This window comes from Amblyomma americanum, chromosome 5 (genome assembly GCF_052857255.1).
Source record: "Amblyomma americanum isolate KBUSLIRL-KWMA chromosome 5, ASM5285725v1, whole genome shotgun sequence".
NCBI lineage: Eukaryota > Metazoa > Arthropoda > Arachnida > Ixodida > Ixodidae > Amblyomma > Amblyomma americanum.
The window spans coordinates 136,388,264-136,407,188 of record NC_135501.1 but is presented as its reverse complement, the minus strand read 5'-3'; the positions used below and the strand labels follow the sequence as shown (position 1 = coordinate 136,407,188).

General features: G+C 45.9%; 2 protein-coding genes across 3 annotated transcripts in view; both read right to left on the bottom strand.

Moving 5' to 3' along the window:
* The window catches only part of Dcr-1 (Endoribonuclease Dcr-1), a 62,609-nt gene that overhangs the window by 30,684 nt on the left and 13,000 nt on the right, over positions 1-18,925 (bottom strand). For both annotated transcript variants that reach the window (XM_077665335.1, XM_077665336.1), the window contains 7 exons: positions 16,356-16,526; positions 13,931-14,082; positions 12,527-12,674; positions 11,530-11,605; positions 8,932-9,083; positions 7,829-8,008; positions 6,593-6,809 (listed from right to left, as the gene is read on the bottom strand). In XM_077665335.1, coding sequence (XP_077521461.1) covers positions 6,593-6,809; positions 7,829-8,008; positions 8,932-9,083; positions 11,530-11,605; positions 12,527-12,674; positions 13,931-14,082; positions 16,356-16,526 — 1,096 coding nt within the window. The remainder of the gene's footprint in view (positions 1-6,592; positions 6,810-7,828; positions 8,009-8,931; positions 9,084-11,529; positions 11,606-12,526; positions 12,675-13,930; positions 14,083-16,355; positions 16,527-18,925) is intronic.
* On the bottom strand, positions 3,071-5,289 carry LOC144132728 (uncharacterized). The gene has a single exon (XM_077665337.1). It carries the CDS (start codon positions 5,152-5,154, stop codon positions 3,214-3,216), a length of 1,941 nt encoding a protein of 646 aa, XP_077521463.1. The 5' UTR covers positions 5,155-5,289; the 3' UTR covers positions 3,071-3,213.

Here is an 18,925-nt window from a genome sequence, read left to right as displayed (position 1 = left end):
CTTGTCTTTCCCTTGCCGGTGCTGTGCCTGTGGTGCTCGGGGGGGACTTCAACGCCAAGCACCTTACGTGGGGCCCTGATCCCTGTGATGCTCGGGGAGATGAGCTTCTCCGATTTGCAGTGGGATCGGGGCTACTCGTGCTTAACGATCCTGCGTTTCCCCCCACTTATTCCACCGCGTACGTAGACAGCTGGATCAACGTCACCCTTGCGACTCCATCTCTGGTGCTGATGGGGTTGCGATGGAGGGTGGCGGAGACGATCAGCTTGTCGGAGCACCGGCACGTTGAAGTGCACTTTGCTGCGGGCACGGCGCCGAGGGAAAGGTGGCTGACGTACCGGGGCACCAAGCGTGTCCTGGCTGCACTCAGGAGATCGGGGCTCGTGGACCGTCTGGCCGGTGCAAGCATTTGGTCGGCAGGGGCGCTGGAGACTGTGCTTCGGCGCTTCCAGAAGTGCTTTGACAGGGAGCGGCGGAGGCACTCGTCGGTGCGCGGGGGGCGTTCATCGGGGCGTGCAGCTGTGTGCGGTGTGTCCTGGTGGACAGACGATGTCGCCCTCGAGCGTGCCCGAGTGCGGGCGATGCGGAGACTGTTTCTGCGCTGCCGGGACTTCCTCGACAGGAGGGAGTTAGGCGCGTGATATTACCTGTCCCTCTGGGCTTTTCAGCAGCGCGTGGCGGATGCGTGGGACGTGGCGGCGAGAGAGCTGGCGAGGGAGAGCTGGCTTCCGACTCTCGCTTACGGGGCGCCAGTGTGGTGATCGGCCAGGCCAGGCCCGCAGGTTCGGCACGTGAAGCGTACCAAGGTGTGGCTGCGCTCCACGTTCGGGGCGGTGGTGCACTCCCGGTGGGCCAAATGGTGGAGGGAGCATGCTGACGGCACGGGGATAGCTGATTGGGTCCCGGATGTGCGGGACATTCCTGAGGCTTTTCCGCGGCCCGGTGCTTTGACCACTTTGTTGACGGGCCACGGCGGGTTTCCTGTCTATTTTTGCAGATTTGGTTTGGCGTTGTCTGCGGTGTGTCTGTGCGGGGACGGGACCCCGTGGGCGACGTGAGGCATTATTTGTCTCATCCTGCTCATTGACGCGGGAAATTGTCGCCCGTTTGCCGCGGGGTGAAGGCGGCCAGGACAATGCCTCCCTGTGGAGGTCGTGGCTGAATAGTGCGCGTTGTCGTGCACTTTTGGCGCATGTCGTTGCGGTGTTGTCAGATTACAGGAAAGGCGTGCAGTATCTCTTTTTTTTTTTTGCTGCAGGAATGTGACTTTGGTCGGGGGGGTCTTTCTGGCCTGTCGAGGTGGGTGCGATGCGCCCGCCCCGACCAAGCGCACCCCGTGGCTTGTTTTTTTTTTTATGTGTGTGTACGATGGGAGTATGGTTTTGTCTTGTTTTACGTGTTTTTTTTTTGGGGGGGTGGGAGGAGGGGGGATGTAGTTTTCTTAGGTTTTTTTGCTTTATTTGTCATAATTTCTTTTGGGGGGCTTTAAAATTGTTTTGCAGAGTCCTTTGGGTTGGGGTTCAGTTTTCTTTGCGGGGTTGGTACTTCTTTTGCTATGTTGTAAATCTTCACAGGTTCCTCGTGTGGCTCTGGTTGCCTGTGATTGTCTTCCCTGCTGTGCTTTTCTGTTTTTTCTTTTCTTCCTCGGGCTTTTTCTAGTTCGGCGCTTCTACCGGGGGGATTTTGTTTCAATAAAAGTGGCTGTGCTGTTCATGAATAGCGGGCAGGGTGGGTTCGTTTCTCGCTGGGGTGGTTGTGGTTTTTCTAGTTCCGGCCTCTTCTTCTCTGCCTTTCTTATCCATTTCTTGTTCTTTATTCTTCTTCTTTTCTCTTCTTCTTTTGGGCACTTGTACTTGTTACTTTTCATATTGAATTTTTCTGTGAAAAATAAACCAGCTCACGCGCAGGGTTTTCACTCTGTGCTCGCTGTACCCGGCGCTTTTTAGGACACTGTTTTGCGCCACGTGCCCGCCTTATTTTTCGATTGGCTTTTTATATATGAAATTATATTTTGCGCTTTGGCCCCTTTTTCCCGAGGGCCCTGTTCTTTTATTTTTACCATGTGGTTTAAGCCTGCTTAAAGCTCAGCTGGTGCAGGCCTATTTCCCCCACCTTTATTTTTTACTTTGTTTTTCGCTTGCCTAGAGTTTGAGGGGAAATCAGTATAAAGGGCGTACGTGCGTGAGGCATCAAAAACGGACATGCATCTCCATGTTCCTAGTGCTGGCTCATTTTTCTCTCACTACGACTGAAGTAATTTTAAGTAGTGAAGAAAATGGCTGGGGGCACCAAAAGGACGTCAAGCCGTATAGAAAAGAATCCGGGGAAGGGGAGCTGAAAGAATTTCAAGTCGCAAAGAAAAGGGTGGGGAGAGCCCCGCGGTCCTTAGATTGTTGTAAACCGGACCTTGCTTAGGTCACACTATGGCGCATGTAGTGCGTGCTGCACGTATCTTGTGCCACACGTATGTGCAGAATGGCTCCGGCTTATGCGTGTACAGCTTGGCGTGTGGCACAAGTGTCCATTGAGTTTGGGCTTAATGCACCGAGAACTACAATACATCCATTAATTCATGAGACTCACAAAACAGGATTCCGATAGCACAATTCTCAGAAATTTTCAGCTACTTAAGGGGGGAGACTGCTCTTAAAGAAAAAAATTTTGTTTCTGCACCAAATTTAATCAAATTGCACACCCATGACTAGTTTTTCATGCTGATTCCAAAAATATCATTGGTTTCATGATAGGATCAGTAGTTATTGAGATACACTTAATTACACCCTCCTCACTAATAAGAACAATTAAGAGAAAAAACACATTAGGAAGTTTATAAATTGCACTTGGTTGGGTTCTAGAAACAGAAATGAATACAATGTTGGAAACAGTTTTTTAATTTTACTATCATAAGTAGTTTTTAAAGACATTGAAACTCAAGGTACAAATAGTGCCTAACTTGCAATCAGAAACTAGAGCAAATTAAAAAATTTCTGAACCTTAATTACAAATTCTACTCCCAACATTGTGTAGACTACACATATGGCTACTTGCTAAAAAAAGAATTATGGTTCTATCTGCCATAGCTGCTGAGATATGCTAGTTTGGGACATGCTACGAGTCCAAAATTTCCATTTTGAGAAAAACAGCAAAAACAAACGAAGTGGTGTTTATGGCAAAGTACTTCAAATTTATTTATATACTGGCATCAGCAGACACTTAATAACCTCCTGGAAGGTAGTCTGTCTGACCAGAGTTATTAAAATGGCGCTTTTTGAGTGAGCGCTGAAGATTTTCTGCAGATTTGCGCTTCTGCACAGATGCTGTTTTTCTTTGATGATCTTTTTCCCGCATACGCTTGGTTGTCTGGGGGCTAGGCGTTAGGCTGAGCTCTTGCAGTATACGTGCAGCAGTTCTTTCGCTCCCTGCATTGAATTTCATCACTGCTTCAGCCACAGCAGCCTGCACTGTGAAGAGAGAGGCATGTCTTTCCTTTCTAGCAAGGGACCATATCATCGAATGCAAGCTCTCATTGTTGTTTTGCGTTTTGCCTCGTTGGCATCGTTCTAGCAGCCTCCTGTCTGAAAGCCTTTGATATACAGGCAGTAAGGCATTGCAGACATGAGGAGGTAGACTGTACCGGTGAGGTGGCATTGCTTCGCCTCTGGCCTCTGCTGCATTCTGCCGGCACCAAGAATCGGGGCCTGTCGGACAGAGGCTGTGGTTTGAAGTGGAGTCGTTAGACGTCACATGATGGTAGGTGGCCATCACAGCTTTATGCGTGGCCTCCACATCACCTGTATGGGATTTGAGTGCCCACGAATAATATGAGCTCAATTTTGCGATTAAATCTAGCGTGAGCTTGCCTCTCCCACCAAGTGATTCTCCAGCAGCACCTTTCTGTTTGGTAACCATGTTGCGCAAAGCAGTGCCCATGCGTTTCTGCACATGGTTTACACAATCCTCCTTATGGATTTCAATATATCCATAGACTTCAGCTTCTTGCAAAGCAGGGAACGTGCGACTGTCCCCGTCAGACAGCACTGTAGTATAACGGAGCTTGTGTTGCTGCAGGGAACGCTGAAATAAAATGAGGGCAGCCTCAACCTCCATTTCACCAGCCTTCTTGCTTGTGTTTTTTTGGCAGATGTGGCTCTGCTTCCACGATGGGTACGTTGGGTCGTCTTCTTTGGGGCCCTGCTCACAGCCGGCGCAAAAATTGCTGAGAACAACAAAGTCAAGAACAAGCCCAGTGAACAGTTCAATCACAGTACCGACGCCGATGTGCGACGAATGCCCGCGTGTCATCCATGAGCCGTCGAATGACACCGCGATGTTGCCCGGATTCCCGAAATTCAACCCTGTATAAACTTCCCGAACTGCTCGCGCACAGTCCGAAGTCAACTTCTGAGCCGCACGGTCCACCGCGGGCGTCAACTTTGTCTTGACGTATTTCTGCCAAGTTTTCGAATGGAGACCGCGGTGGGAAATATTCATCACCGAAAATATATCATTCAACGCGGCACGCTGGTTACTTGTTGACTGCATTGCGCGCGCGGCGAGAATGTTCACCACGAACGGGCTCACTGTCTGGGCGGTCTCCACACGCGGCGAACTCCATCGAGATGACACGTCGCCACAGTTCTCGCATGTCAGGGTCAACTTAACGGCGAGGCCATACTCTCTGTCAGATTTTTCAATCAACACGTCGCCGTTGCATACTTTGCACTTCACTGACGACAGCATCTCGTTCACCAAGCGCAAGCTGACGATGGAGAAGGTGTCGCCGGGTGGGGCAGTTGCGGCGTCTCCCATTGCACCGAAGAATGCTGCCTTTCGCTCTGTTGCTGCCGCTGATGCCATCTCCTGAAGTTTCTCCTGGGCTTTTTTGTCCCTTTCTTCTATCTCGGAAGGTTGCAGCATTCGGGTATCGCGACGAACACGGCCGCTGCCCGATGAGGATTCCGCGACCGGCGGCGCCGTTAGGCCTAGCTCGGTCGGCACCTCCCGATCCGCTGGCGGAGGTGTACCCACGGTGCCTGTGGTGTCCGCGGTGCTCGAGGTGACCGTGGCGCTCTTCTTGAGGTTGTTAATGAGCGATTTTTTCCTCTTTTTTCCATATCTGTGCGTCGTGCTGAACTTTGGCGCCGGCGTTGACATCGTCGCGAGAAGCACCAGCGAACACACCTTGACAAAATGGCTACCGCTTGGGCTCAACAGACGCTTCCAGCAGACGACACGAGGCCCTTCAGCCAATCAGATAGCAGCTTTCAGTCACGTGCACCGACTAGCGAATAGCATCGCGCGTTGCGACTGCTTTTTGGCGGCATTTTCTCCCTCATCCAATAAGCATAAAGGAGCAGGAACTGCGCGAAATTTAAAACGAAAAGCAGCTCTTCCAAACGAGACCAAGATGGCCGCGATCGCTGCAGTGAAACGATAATAGCATGTCTCGGAAAAAGCCCCGTTATTGCGCGAAAATTTGCCAAGAGCGAGCTCGGATCGAAGTTTTATACTCCTTTTACAGCCCAAATATTGGCTCTAGAGATTAGAAAATTCACAGGGTGGTAGAGAAACAGCTGCAGATTTCGAAAATTACATTTTTGAAAAATCGATTTTTTCGCGATTTTTTCGCCTCTAAGAGCCGTCTCCCCCCTTAATGCACAATGACTGCAGCTGCTTACGTGCCAATAAACACACTATAGCAGAAGCCCTCTATAGTAAAGTAACTCAGACCAGCAAAAATCAGTACCATATCAGTTGTTGGTGATGGCGTGGCTTTGACTATCCTCTCTGGCTGCTGACTAGGCATGAAAAGTTGGTTTATAAAATAAACACTAATCACATGGTATCACATTTGTGACATCGTTTAAGTCTTGTGGAAGTACACCTTTTACACAAATACAACACAGTTACAAAAATAAAGACAGTTTGATTCCATGTAAAAACCAAAGCTTTCTATAATCACGGCGTCGTCTTATGTGGGTTCAGCGTCAGTTAAGAGGTAGCAGTTAAGAAACGCATGCGACAAAGTCAAACGTGGCAAAACCGCGAATGCAGTTCCGTAGCACCTTCGCTTCTTGCCGCTGCTTCCCCCGTGCTTTGCGCTGCCATGCTACGAACGCACGCCCTTTTCTTTCCTTTTCTACTCCTCACTGCATTTTTATTGGCTTTCCTTTCTCAGCAACCCACGGCGCCTTCTTTCTACGTCCATAGCCAGCTTTATTTTTTTTTTCGTGAGCGCCACATGCTTTGCCTCAGACCCAAAGTTCTTCAAAAAGTTGTCTTCTCCTCGCGGCTCTCAAGCGTAATGGTGAAGCCACTTCAAAAAAAAAAAAACGCATTTGGTATCTATTTGCCTCGCGATCCTAGACTTCGCGCGTGCCGCAATGTCATCATTTCGCGGGAAGTACATCACCATGGCCAGACACTCTTTAGTATAGCCTTAAAAAAAGTTTACTATAACAAAAAGAAAATGTACAGCCCTCACAAAAAAGTGAAATGAGACCGCAGATTCACTTTACTACATCCGAGCTTTTACTATAACCTAGTTCATTATAGCGGGGTTCTACTGCATAACGTAAGACATGATACTCACCAGCATTGACTGGCACCACCAGGAAGGAGCAGGCATCACCCTCGGGGTTGAAGGTCATAGGGTACTTTTCGAGCCGAAGCACATTGGTGAAGGTGTACCGGTGGAAGGTCGTCAGGTCACGCACCTGCTTGGCGCTCAGTGGACCAATGTCTGAGCTGACGTGCTCCAGCTCGACCGTCACCTCGCCCGAACGCGTGAACACTGGGAAGCTGCAGATCTGCGCCACAGACAGCGAGGATGAACGAATTGCAGATGTCTATTCCCCCCTCCTCCCCACAAAATGTTAACTCCATGAAAGCCAGAATGGTTTCGCAAATTATGAACATTGAGACTTCTTGTATAACATGAATGCTTGCAAATCAATGCATGTATATTTGTTTGGACCGAAACAAACAGGTTAAAAATCACAGTTCAATATAGCAAAAATTCGTAATATAAAATTTGGCCACAAACTTAAGCTGGAGAAGCTAAATATAGTCAACAAAAAAAAAACGGCAACTGCGAGAGATCTTTTCAGTAGATTTAGCACCATTTCGAAAAGCCGCTCGCAGCAACTGCGGAGGCTGTAAAAGCTGAGTGCAAACCAAGGCACGAACACTTCCCGCACCACCACCAGTCACCCGTGTAGTGAGGCAAAGCCTGCTGCCTGCCATCTGAACGGACACAGCTGGGCGCTCAGGAGTTATAACGAGGTTTGACTGCGTTTTGAACGTACAAGTGTTCACAGAAGTTTTTTGAAACCAACAAAGAAGCTTAATTCATTTTTCTGGAAGCATGGCATAACACTGAGGAATGTGCTGCTCAGGTCATGCTAAGAAGTGCAGAACAATCCCAATAGTTGCAGAACCGTCACTAGTTCACAGTTCGAGATTCCAGAACAATCACTACATTACAGAAATAACATCGAAATTTCAGCTACTATATTTTTTGTTTAAAATGCCAATGTCACTGCTAGTCATAGAACTCAATTTAGCAGTTTCGAATATACGTGATAATTCTTTTTCTCAGCTTATTCGCTTAGCATTTTTTTGCTGAGTGGTTTCAGTTCCGCTTTCTGTAAATCAGACACTTAGCAATATACATGATAATTCTTTTTCTCAGCTCAGTTCCGCTTTCTGTAAATCAGGCACTTAGCATGGTGTTCCAGTGATTTCAGTCGAGGCACATCAAACAGCACATGCGCGAAGGTGGTGGAGTGTGCAAAGGATGCACTGGCCATGTCGTGGCGCAACATACGAGTGGGATCCGCCGGGAGGTGACCAAGCCAAAGCCACGGGCCGTGTCGGCGGGGTCATGGATCTTGCGGCCCCGCGTGTTCTGCTCCTCGGGAATTGGGCAGGTCAGCTTCATGGTGAAGGTGTACAGGTGGCAATCATTGCCCTCGGACACTCGCTGGCTCCTCAGCACCTCCGACACCTGGCAGTGATGATGACGACCGGCGGCAAGCAATAATCAAGAGCGCAAACGACATCTGAAGGCACGCTACCATATTTACTTGAATGCAACGAGGGTTTTTTGACTGACCATGGAAGTAAAAGCTGACCCCTCGTATTATAACTGAATCAATAATGTTGAATAATTGAATTGAATAATTATTTCTTGTTTCCTACTGGTAACAGCAACCCTTTTGTTATAATAGTGGTCATGCTACAGTTTGCAATAACAACTGCAAATGCATGACCTGCTACCACAGACATCATATATATAACAGATTCTGCACAGATGTCTTCACAGAGGCTAATGAAATTGATATACACCCTTGGTGAAAAGTCTTCAGGTCACAGGGTTGCGGTATCCTCGGAACTTGAATACACCGGAGGAGTGATGACCAGTTTCCCTCCTTTTGCAGAGATCTTGAACTCAGGTGCACTGCAGCTGCCCAACTCAATGGTGCTAAAGCATACCTTGCGGCCTGAAGACTTTTGACCAAGGCTGTATCATGCACACATATTGGTGATATGCAGCATATTTAACCTGCAATAATGACTGCTCTAAACGGTGGAACAATCATCATCATTACAGAACAATACGTACACAAACTTTCCATAATCTAATACAAACAAGACGAATACAGTCGAGCTGCATAATGGTGCAATAAGGGAATGCATTCATTATGTGGATAACATATTAGCAAAAATTTATATTTCCACAATCAAAAACAGTGTGTGCGTTCATTATTCCCTTAAACATGCCATATGAAATAAGAGAATTTACACTCTACAAAAGAACTGCTACAAAGAAATGCATACACAAACTTTTTATAATCTAATAGAAACAAGACAAGACGAATACAGTAGAGGACAAAAGTCTATGGACCGGCTTCGTAAGGCATCACTGACCCTCTTGTCGTAGTACTGGCGCCGCTTGGTGGTGCCGGGTCTAGGCCCACCTGGCTGAATGTCTTCTTCTGGAAATCTGTTCGCCATGCTCTGGTCGAGCGCCAGCCTCATGGCCTCCTTGCCCTGGGGAACCAGATTGTCGTCCAGTTCACCTGGAAGGCAAATGGCGGAGAACGAGATATTTGAAGCTGTGAGCTTAGCACCATATCTTTGCTGTCTGCAGAAGCTTACATGAGCTACACCCAACGTTACTGCCATGCTCCCATTACAGCCCTAGCCGCTGCGTTCCTTCTTCTCTGCGCTGACCTGTCCAATGCACGTCAAGCTTCTAGGTACTTAGCAGGACAGGCCACTCGTTCCAATGCCACTGCTTGGAACCTACTCTTATAGCATGACTTTGATAACCACTTTGATAACTTTGATTTAAAAATCTACCTCTGCTATGTAGTTGCACTGGAAATGTTTTCAGCTACGCGATGGTGGCAGATTTACAGTTTCCTCTTAAGAACCAGGAATTTAGATGGCAAAGTTCACTTCACATCGTGAATTCGTCTTTTGAAACTCGAAAAAATACTTTAGTGCTTAAGCCATAAAAATGTTGCCATTACATCTTGGCTTCCTTCCTTCCTTCGCCACTTCGCCCCATTCCACACAGAAAGATCGCCTGGTTATGGTTTATAGGGTTTAATGTCCCAAAGTGACTCATGCTATGAGGGACGCCGCAGTGGATGGCTCCCGATAATTTTGACCACCTGGGGTTCTTTAATGAGCACTGAAATCGCACAATACACGGGCCTCTAGAATTTGGCCTCCATCGAAATGCGTCCGCTGTGGCCGGGATCAAATCCGCGTCTTTCGGGTCAGCAGCCGACCGCCATAACCACTGAGCCATCGCAGAGGCATCCACACAGAAAGAGTTGTGTAGAAGCAGAACCAGTGCTCAGAAAGGTTAAACACACACTGGTAACATGAGTGAAAGTTATGGTCTTTATGCAACGGCTATCATGTACAAGTGATGGTGTGCTTAAAACGAAGCCACCCATCTCAGTCTGACATACTTCCTGCGGGATGGCATCTTCCACTTGCGCGCAGCCCGCTTGACTAAGCGGCAAACCAAACCATCAACAGTCAGCAACGGTCTTCTTGTTCTGGATTCCGGTGCAGTGCATGCTCTGGTGGTTACCTGAACGGGAAATTTGCTCTCATGCTACCTACCATTCGTCCGAGAAAGTGACCGCCATCTCCCGTGAGCGAGCACTTTGAATTTTTGGTACCAGAACTGATTTATGCATGAACTGGGGAAATGGGCACTAGCACGAGGTGTGGAATACCTGAAGCTTGGTACAACCTACCCGGACCTTGCAAATAGGCCAGCTCCTCCAATTTCGGATGACCATTTTTGCAAAACATCGTCTAACACAGGACTCCATGGATCATGGTGGGAACAGTTACCAGTGCAGGACACGTAATACCCCTGTCTCAGCTGAGCCTACCTAACCCCAGAAAAAAGGTCTGCTCCATGTGTAGATTGACTTCCTCAATTTCGGACGGCCATATTTGTCACACAGGAGTGTGACAAAGTTTCAAAGCATGCTTTTTTTTTTCCCTTTCTCTTGTAATGGCCCTGTGTGCCATAAGTATACTTAAAATATTCACTTCGAAATTATTCTAAGAAAATTACTACCCTATTAAACTTAAAGGGCTGCACCCATGTATGAGCCACACCCCCTGAGAAAAAACTAGACAATTGAGAAAAAAAATACGGTCACACGTTCATTTCAAATACGTGCATGGGCCGCATGTTCAAAATTCACGGCTGAATTTTAAAAAAATATGCGGCTCTTACATGAGTTTATATGGTATTTGCTTCAAACTCTATTTGAACCAGAAAACCACTATTCGCATATGCCTAACATCCACACAAGCATACACTGACTTTTGAGTCCAGGACTTCTCAAAACCCTTAAAAACCTTTTTTTACATTCAAGGGTTTTCAAAAAACTGCATGGAGCCTTTACTAAGTGCAACTGCACCCGAAAGCTTCAGTACTTAGAGTATGGTAGCCACAGAAAGCCAGCATAGAAACCAGGTGTCTCTAAAAAAGAAGCAATGCTCACTGTTTTCCTATCCAGCACATCACTACCTTCACAGGTGTAGATGGCAGGCAAGAAGCTGCCGACATGCTCTTTTGGTTGCTGATGACAACTGCCGTTATCAAGCCGCTACATCTTCACAAATACGCTGCAGAGATTTCGGCAACAAAAAATTCTTAAAGCTGGATGATTTTAAAATCTACCTCTGCTGTTTAGTTGCACTGAAAATGTTTTCAGCTACACGATGGTGACAGATTTACAGTTTCCTCTTACGAACCCGCACTGAGAGGTACACTTGATGATCGTTCTTCAGTGAGCCTCACATCTTGAATGTAAGACACGGTGCCATGGTACTTGCAAGCATGCAAAGCTACGAGTTTCTTTCATGAAAGGCTGCAAAGAGTTTTAGTGGTTTAAGCCATGAAGAAATAGCGAGCGAGAGACAGCACGCACGGGAGGAAGGACTGTTGTAGTACTAGAACCTTAGTAAAACATGCTGGCTCACCCATTTTGTGGAGCTCTCCGCACGTCTTGAGCGCAGCCGCTTGCTTCGCCAAAAGCTTGCTGGGCATGGGGTCGCCCTGGAGCACACAACATCACGTGGTAAGGGTTTGGGTCTTAGACGGCTGTCAGGCCAAAACAGTTCGCAAAATCTTAAACCGTGACGTCACAGAGCAGGAGCCTGTTTGAGCAGGAAGAACACGCTGAGACACGAATCTCAGATGTGCAAGTCGAGGAAAAATGAAGGGGAGAATTTAAATTCAAGAAAGCTTAAGTTTGAAACAAGGCTGTTAAGCAGACTTAAGTTCCTGGCAAATCAGTGCATTTGCGGAAAGCTTTCAACAAAATTTAAAAAAATAAATGAAGCTGAAGGAGACTCCGGTAAATGATTTCTCTGCTCTCGTTCCAGCTTTATTGTGAACATTCTTTCAGGACATCACTCATAAGTTGTCTAATGAACATCACTGAGTAGCCAAGAAAAGGAAAATGAGGAGCTCGTTATGACATACTACATGCAAAATAAGCCAACAGTCAATTCAACCATGGAGCATAGAGGAATGCTTCTATTTAAATCTTTTAAAAATCATGGGTGTTGACCGTATTTACTCGCATAATTTGCATAATGTTTTTTTTTGTAAAATTATGGCTTCCAAAAGGGGGTACGCAAATTACCTACGCAAGGATTTCGCAAGCACATCGTAAAAAAACTCTACAAAGGTTATAACGCAGAGTGTATATGCCATATTGCCAGGTATAAGTCGACCTCGCAACTCGCTGGCCAAAAAAAAGATGCTCGCTTTAAATATAAGTCAACACATGTCCTCCTCTCTGCTGCTGTCATTGCCAAAGTAATGCTGCGTACACCACACAATGATGACCAAACAGACTTAATCCGTGCTCTAAATTAAAGGTCACATGCAGCCTCTGGCATGCAGATGACGGCGGATGCATTTCATACGGGTGACTAATTTAAAACTCGCAGCACGAAAAAAGCAACCTACCACGATGCACTTCCTCAGCGGCGAGTTGATGGGCAGCCGCAGGGAGCAACTGTACTGAGTCTCCTCGGAGCCTTCCGTCTCGACCTCCGCCATGCTGCTGATGGGCGTCAACCGCGTGAACGTGTCGCTCGGCAGCTTGGCGCAGTATCTGCGGGGCAAGGCAACCGGCAAACCTCACATGCAGGCAGGCTGTGGAGCACATACCAAGGCAAAAACAACTCCTTCCAAGGCTACATTTCAAAACAAGACAGGTTAATCCTTTGCATAGTTACCTACTGTAAGTTGAACACTTCAAAGCTTACCACTCTTCCATACAGCTTAGCGTCAATTAAACAAGTTCCAAGAATTAAAAAATACATATGTTAAGTGCAGAACTAACTAAAACCAACAAAATACCACATGTTTCTAATGCACCCTACCAAGAAAGTTCATCAAATCATTAATTAAGTTAGCAAACTTGCAAGACTTGTTTCAGCACACTGAACTCTCTCTGCATTACTGACCTCAGTGAGGTTCGCATGTGCACAAAAAAGTAGCCGGAAAACAAAAGACCTTATATATTTTTTTTTTGCTTCTGAATCGGGGATTAGGACATAACAACAGATCTTTTCCTACTACTGGGGATCAAACTGTCACAAGTATTGCTTCCCAAATGACCCTTTCATGCTACTTTCTGTAAACTTCCTGCTCGCCTAGGCTTTTGCTGCAAAGTCCGTCAAATATCTATGCAAGGTTTTTATGAAGAGATTCTACAGGGTGTTCCCATATTTATCTGTTCAGGTTGTAAAATATTCTCCTGCGCAAACCACTGGTCTATTCCTGCTCAAGCACAGACCACAGGGTAGCTTATGATAGTCTGCATCCTTCGATAAATAATTTAACATCAGAATTTGTCTGGACTGTTTGGAATCGGTGAAAAACTGCAGTCGCCTGCGCACAGAATTTTCATCGAGGCGAGCGAAATATCCGATTTGAGAGGAGGTGCCATCTGGTGAACTGAGAGCCAACCAGCATCCCTGCTCGGAGCTGGGGTAGGTCTCGCAGTACCCCACAGGGCGCAGCCTGTCAAATCTGCTGCTCCGCTCGCCTAGACGAAAATTCTCTGCGCAGACAACTGCAGTTTTTAGACGATTCTGAACTATTCACGCAAGCTCCAATGTTTAAATTATTTATTGAAAACCATCACTGTCATAAGCTACCCTATGGTCTGTGCTTGAGCCAAAACTGGGAAATAGTTTGTGCAGGTGGATTTTTTTGCAACCCAGACAGATAAATATGGAACACTCTGTAGATGAAAAAAACTGTGATCAGACTCAAAATAGCACTAGACTCGAATCGAAGCAATGGTACCACACTCGCTATTACACACAAGAACAGACTTGAATAGCTAAGCCACCAAATTACCTGTTGACGAGGGCGATGGCTGTCGACATTGTGACCTTGGGGGCATCTTCAGCGTCAAGTGGCTTGTACGGTGGTTTCAAACTGTCTGCATAGGCAGAGTCAACTTCTTCGTCTATTGTCGTATCTTCTACATGGCTCCGTTCCAGCAGGATCTGTAGTGGTTTAAGTGCTTTCAAAATCAGCTCTGCTCTCACAAAGTACAGTAGAGGACAGCGGACATAAAACCAATCGGTGAACTGGATCCCTTGAAGAGGAGAATGAAGAAACACGGCCAGAATAAGAAACTGTGTCACAGCAATTGCTGGTTGACGGTGCGTATCAAAACAGTTTTTCTTTTTTTAATGCAAAGCATGTTAGAGACCCCCCCCTTGTTTCTTAAAGGTGCACTAAAGAGGATTTTGAGTTTGTCTTTTCATCGCGAGAACTATCTACATACTGTGGGTGTTCTTTGGTAGTTTCAAATTATTATCCTGTGCAGTTGATTTCCCTATGAAATCAGATTAACTGTCCCAGCTCCCGCTTTTTTTAATGAACTCACCGGAGAGAGCAGAAGGAGCCAATCAACATGGTTGCCATGGCAAAAAGCACGAATGAAGTGCCTTTCAGCCAATCGCGTGGCGGCTTGCCACTCTGCTGTTCGCGAGTTAATACGCGCAGCGATCTTCAAAAATGTGCGGGTTGCTGGTCGGACTATGTTCAGCCGGAGCACATGGTCGGGCGCATCACCCCTGCGGCAGCGGATGAGGAGAAAATAGTCCGCTTGCTTCAGGCTTGTTGTTTCGGTGATAAGATTTCTGAACCACAAATATGTAGCGGTTTTATCACACGGTTACTTACAGTGCGTCCAAAAAAGGTAATAAAAATTACTTTTGGTGTCTTCACAGGTAGAGTATTTTCATTGGCCATTGCAGAGTGATGAGGTTGAGTCTTTCAAAAGAAAATAGTTCACGCTTATTTTTATTTATAGCTTAATTTGCAGCTATGTTGATTGTGACTGAAACTACTCATTCACAGAAAAGCAAAAAAAAGAAAAGCGACAAAAAACTTTTCCAGAGAGCTCTTTAGTGCACCTTTAAGACATTCTTTGTGAACAGACTTTAAAAGAATAGCCAGCAACTAGAAAAGCAGAGACCCCCGATATGAAATTCTAGCAAAACATATGTGAATGAAATATGAAAGCCCTTTCAGTGTATCCTTGTGTAATACTGAGCGCCACTGCATTACATGATGCGGTCAAAATTACTTGATTCTACACATTGTTTTAATCAAAATAATACACTTATTTATTGCTTCCTCCAAAACAGAACAAGAAGCTGCAATTTCTGGGCTTCTACAGGGGGCAAAATAGTCCCAAAATAAGGCTTAGGTCCCCATCCTGATGTGCCGTATATACCAGGTGTCTCAGCGAAGTCTGTCTCTAATTTTTAAAAATAGGGTTTTTGAAGTAAGAGAAGCTAGCTTTTCATAGCACAGCAATACCAGTGTTGGCGGATGTCAAAAAATAGGTGAACCATCATAACTAGTTTAAGTGATTAACTAAATTCTAATAGTTAACTTTTTAACTGTTACCGATAGGCACGTGGCTGCAATTAGAGATCTGTAGCTGCCCGTTAGTAACACACATATCAGTTTTCAGAGTTTCGAAAAAGCGATTACCCTCAGTGCTGTGGCTCGACAGTATTTGGCTATTTCGACAAGTTGCATGAACTGGAGGCGTTGTTTTGTTTGCATGCTTCTCGACAGCACATGTATTTTGGCACAAAGTAGCCAAAATTAGCTGAGCCATAGCGGCGAGAGTAATCGCATTTTTTAAATCCTAAAAACTCAGATGACTATTACTAATGAACCGCTAAAAATCGCTAATTGAAATCAGGTGCCTATCGATAACAGTTAAAAAGTTAACTATTAGAATTCAGTCAATCACTTTACTAGTTAACATGATTCCCCTGTTTTTTGACGTCTACCAGCACTGGTATTAATATGTCGCAGAAAGCTTTTTATCCCAAAAACTATTTTTAAAAATTAGTGATCGCACCCCTGAAAGATCTGGTACATATTATGCATCTTTAAACGATATATTGTGTTTGTCCACTAAGACTGCAAAGAAAAGTTGTGCCGCTTCCCTTTGTATCATATGGCTGCACTGGGCACGTGCTAATTAATAATTATTCCCTTATCTCAAATCTACGCCCATGCCACCTAGGGAGACTCCCTTAAACATGCTGTACTAATAGCACAGTTTGCGAAATTAGCTGGCACTAGCTGCACTAGCAGAAACATGGTGATATAGACAAACATGCTTTGCACCGATCTATTCAGAGCACGGTCCGGGGTGTGAAAACATTTCAAGAAGCAAAGGTACCTAGCTCTCCTAGGTTCCTGAATAAGATTTGGAGCTGGTCTGAAGGGGCAGAGAGAAGCGCACCTGCTCGGAGGTCTGGTAGTCGTGCAGGTCGCTCAGGAAGCGGCCGCTCTCCTCGTGGGGCACCAGAACAAAGTAGCGAGAGCCCGCGGCCTTTGCCTTGCCCTTGGACTGCACATAGGCCCGGAAGTTCTCAGGTGGGTCGAACCGCACCACCAGGTTGCACCGTGGGACCTACGTTAAGAAAACAATCACACTGACCCATCGCGATGCCATTCTCCACTCGAATTCCTTCGTTCGAGTACAATCAAAGGGACACTGAAGACACATTACAGTTGGCCTGTATCGAAAGTGTATCGTGCTCTAATCACACACTCTAAACACAAATGCACTCATATAGGAGTGAAAACGGAGTAGGTAGTATCTAGTAGACTCCCTTTTGTAAAAAAGAGTGCATTAGAGGACAGCTTACTGCCTTTCTACTCCTTTCTGTTTAGAGTGCACAAGCCACTCTCACCAAAAATGAAGTTTTTGCAAGTCAGAAAAGACTAAGAAATGAGACACAGGTGTTGCCATCACTGGCCGATTTTGCAAGTGAAATTAGTGTGTCAAGAAAGACTTCTGAGCGCAGACTCCACAGTCTTGGCTACACCTCCATTCCCTTCAAAACAGTGGAAGCCTGTCCTTTTAAGGTAAGGGCGTTGCGAGTTTTAAGTGAGTGGCGGGAAGATTTTGAAATCCATTTTTGTCGCTGAAGAATGACTCTTTTGCCACTGCACAAATGTCAGCATAACCAGAAAGAGGCAGACAATTTTTACTGAGAACAATAACTGGATGGAGTAGTATTCCGTGCCTCTCTATAAATGCTACTCTGGGGATTTTTCGAGATGCACGTATTCTGATGAAACTGTTACTGGAGGTATTGTTCTCCGTCCTGATCATTTCCACCAAGCTCTGAAGCTGTGTGCAAATTCATTCTTGCTCAAAATGACTTTAATGTCTGCCATTTCCGCGGTCTCAGTTGATTTCTGTGGGCAACACTGTGCGTCTGCGACATCGCAAACATTAATCGTGCGTCACTGCCCATTCCTTGCATGAGTGACAAATTGCGAGGTGTTTATTAAGTCTTGTTAGGAATTTTATCAACTGAGTCATGATTTCCAGTCGCTACTTTAGCCATTCAACACGCATGCGAGAGTTTTTCCAATAATGTCTGCGACGTCATCACTGCATCAACCAAGCATCGTCCCAGGACACGAACTAAGTTTTGGTTTGCTGTTCTAGCATTCTAAGGAAGCTGTACTTGTTATTTTGAAAAATGGTTTGCTGTACTGGAGACAGAAGACTCCAAGAAATGTGATGCAATCATTAAAGGGACCTTGAAATGATTTCGATGGGCATATTATAGTGCAGCAGATCTGTAGAGATGGTCTTTGCGGGTGTTCGAGACAAATTTGAAAGCTCTGTGTAGACAGTATAATTTCTTGTGTGACGCATGCACCCATGCCAATAATATCACCATGCATGCTCAAGGAAGCTTGCGCTTGACCTGGTATATCTTTATCTAATCTCCTTGTGCCAAGTAAGCAGCGTCTTCACAAATAGCAGTTCCCACGATTGAACACAATAAAACAAGGGGCCAGTCCCTGTTCATGGACTAGATGTTATGCAATCTGCCAGCACCACATCATGTGATGAATGGATTACTCGCGCAATCCATGTATGTGACACCTTTCTCTGGCACCGGAGTGGAAGCTACAGAGCTGAAACACGCACTCTCTTCTAACACAGCAGAATATAGTCCCCACTTGCAGTTATTAGTTTTCTCCTAAAACATACTGTACTGTCAATATTCGCTATTTAAGGTTTATGTCCAACATGACTGGCAACTTTCAACGTTGAAAGCCATGGAAAAAAAAAGTTTTCTTGATTACAACAAATTTGCTAGGCATGTCCAGTTAAAGGAACAGATTGTGTGAAAGTGCCATGGAGAAAGCAACGTGCCCGGTGGCCAGGCATACTATCATGAGGTCGAACTATTTGTAGAATGGCACAGTTATGAACACTCCACTTCTGTACCCTTTGTTGCCAAGGAAAGCTGTAGCCAAGTATGTGGAACTATTTGGTGGAATGGCACAGTTATGGACGCTCCCCCTCTGTACCCTTCATTGCCAAGGAAAGCTGTCGCCAAGTATAACTGGAATCACTAACAAAGAAACTTCTCTAATGCCATTTCTAAGATTAACGCCATCCTCCTCCTCTCTTCATGTAAACCCCACGGTCACATTCAAAGCCAGTACACAATTTGAAATCCCCGCACCTGAAAAACATAAGCAAGGCTTGATGCCTCCATCATGCGATACACATGTTTAGGAACAAATGAAGCAATCTCAATGGAAGAATGCCTCTTCATCACCTGTAACAGTACAGTGGTACAGTATACAGTGGACTTTTTCTGTCTGGTTTTGGTTTGGTTTATGGGGGTTTAACGTCCCAAAGCGGCTCAAGCTATGAAGGACGCCGTAAAGGACTCCGGAAATTTCGACCACCTGGGGCTCTTTAATGTGCACTGACATCGCACAGTACATGGGCCTCTAGCATTTCACCTCCATCAAAATGCAACTGCCATGGCC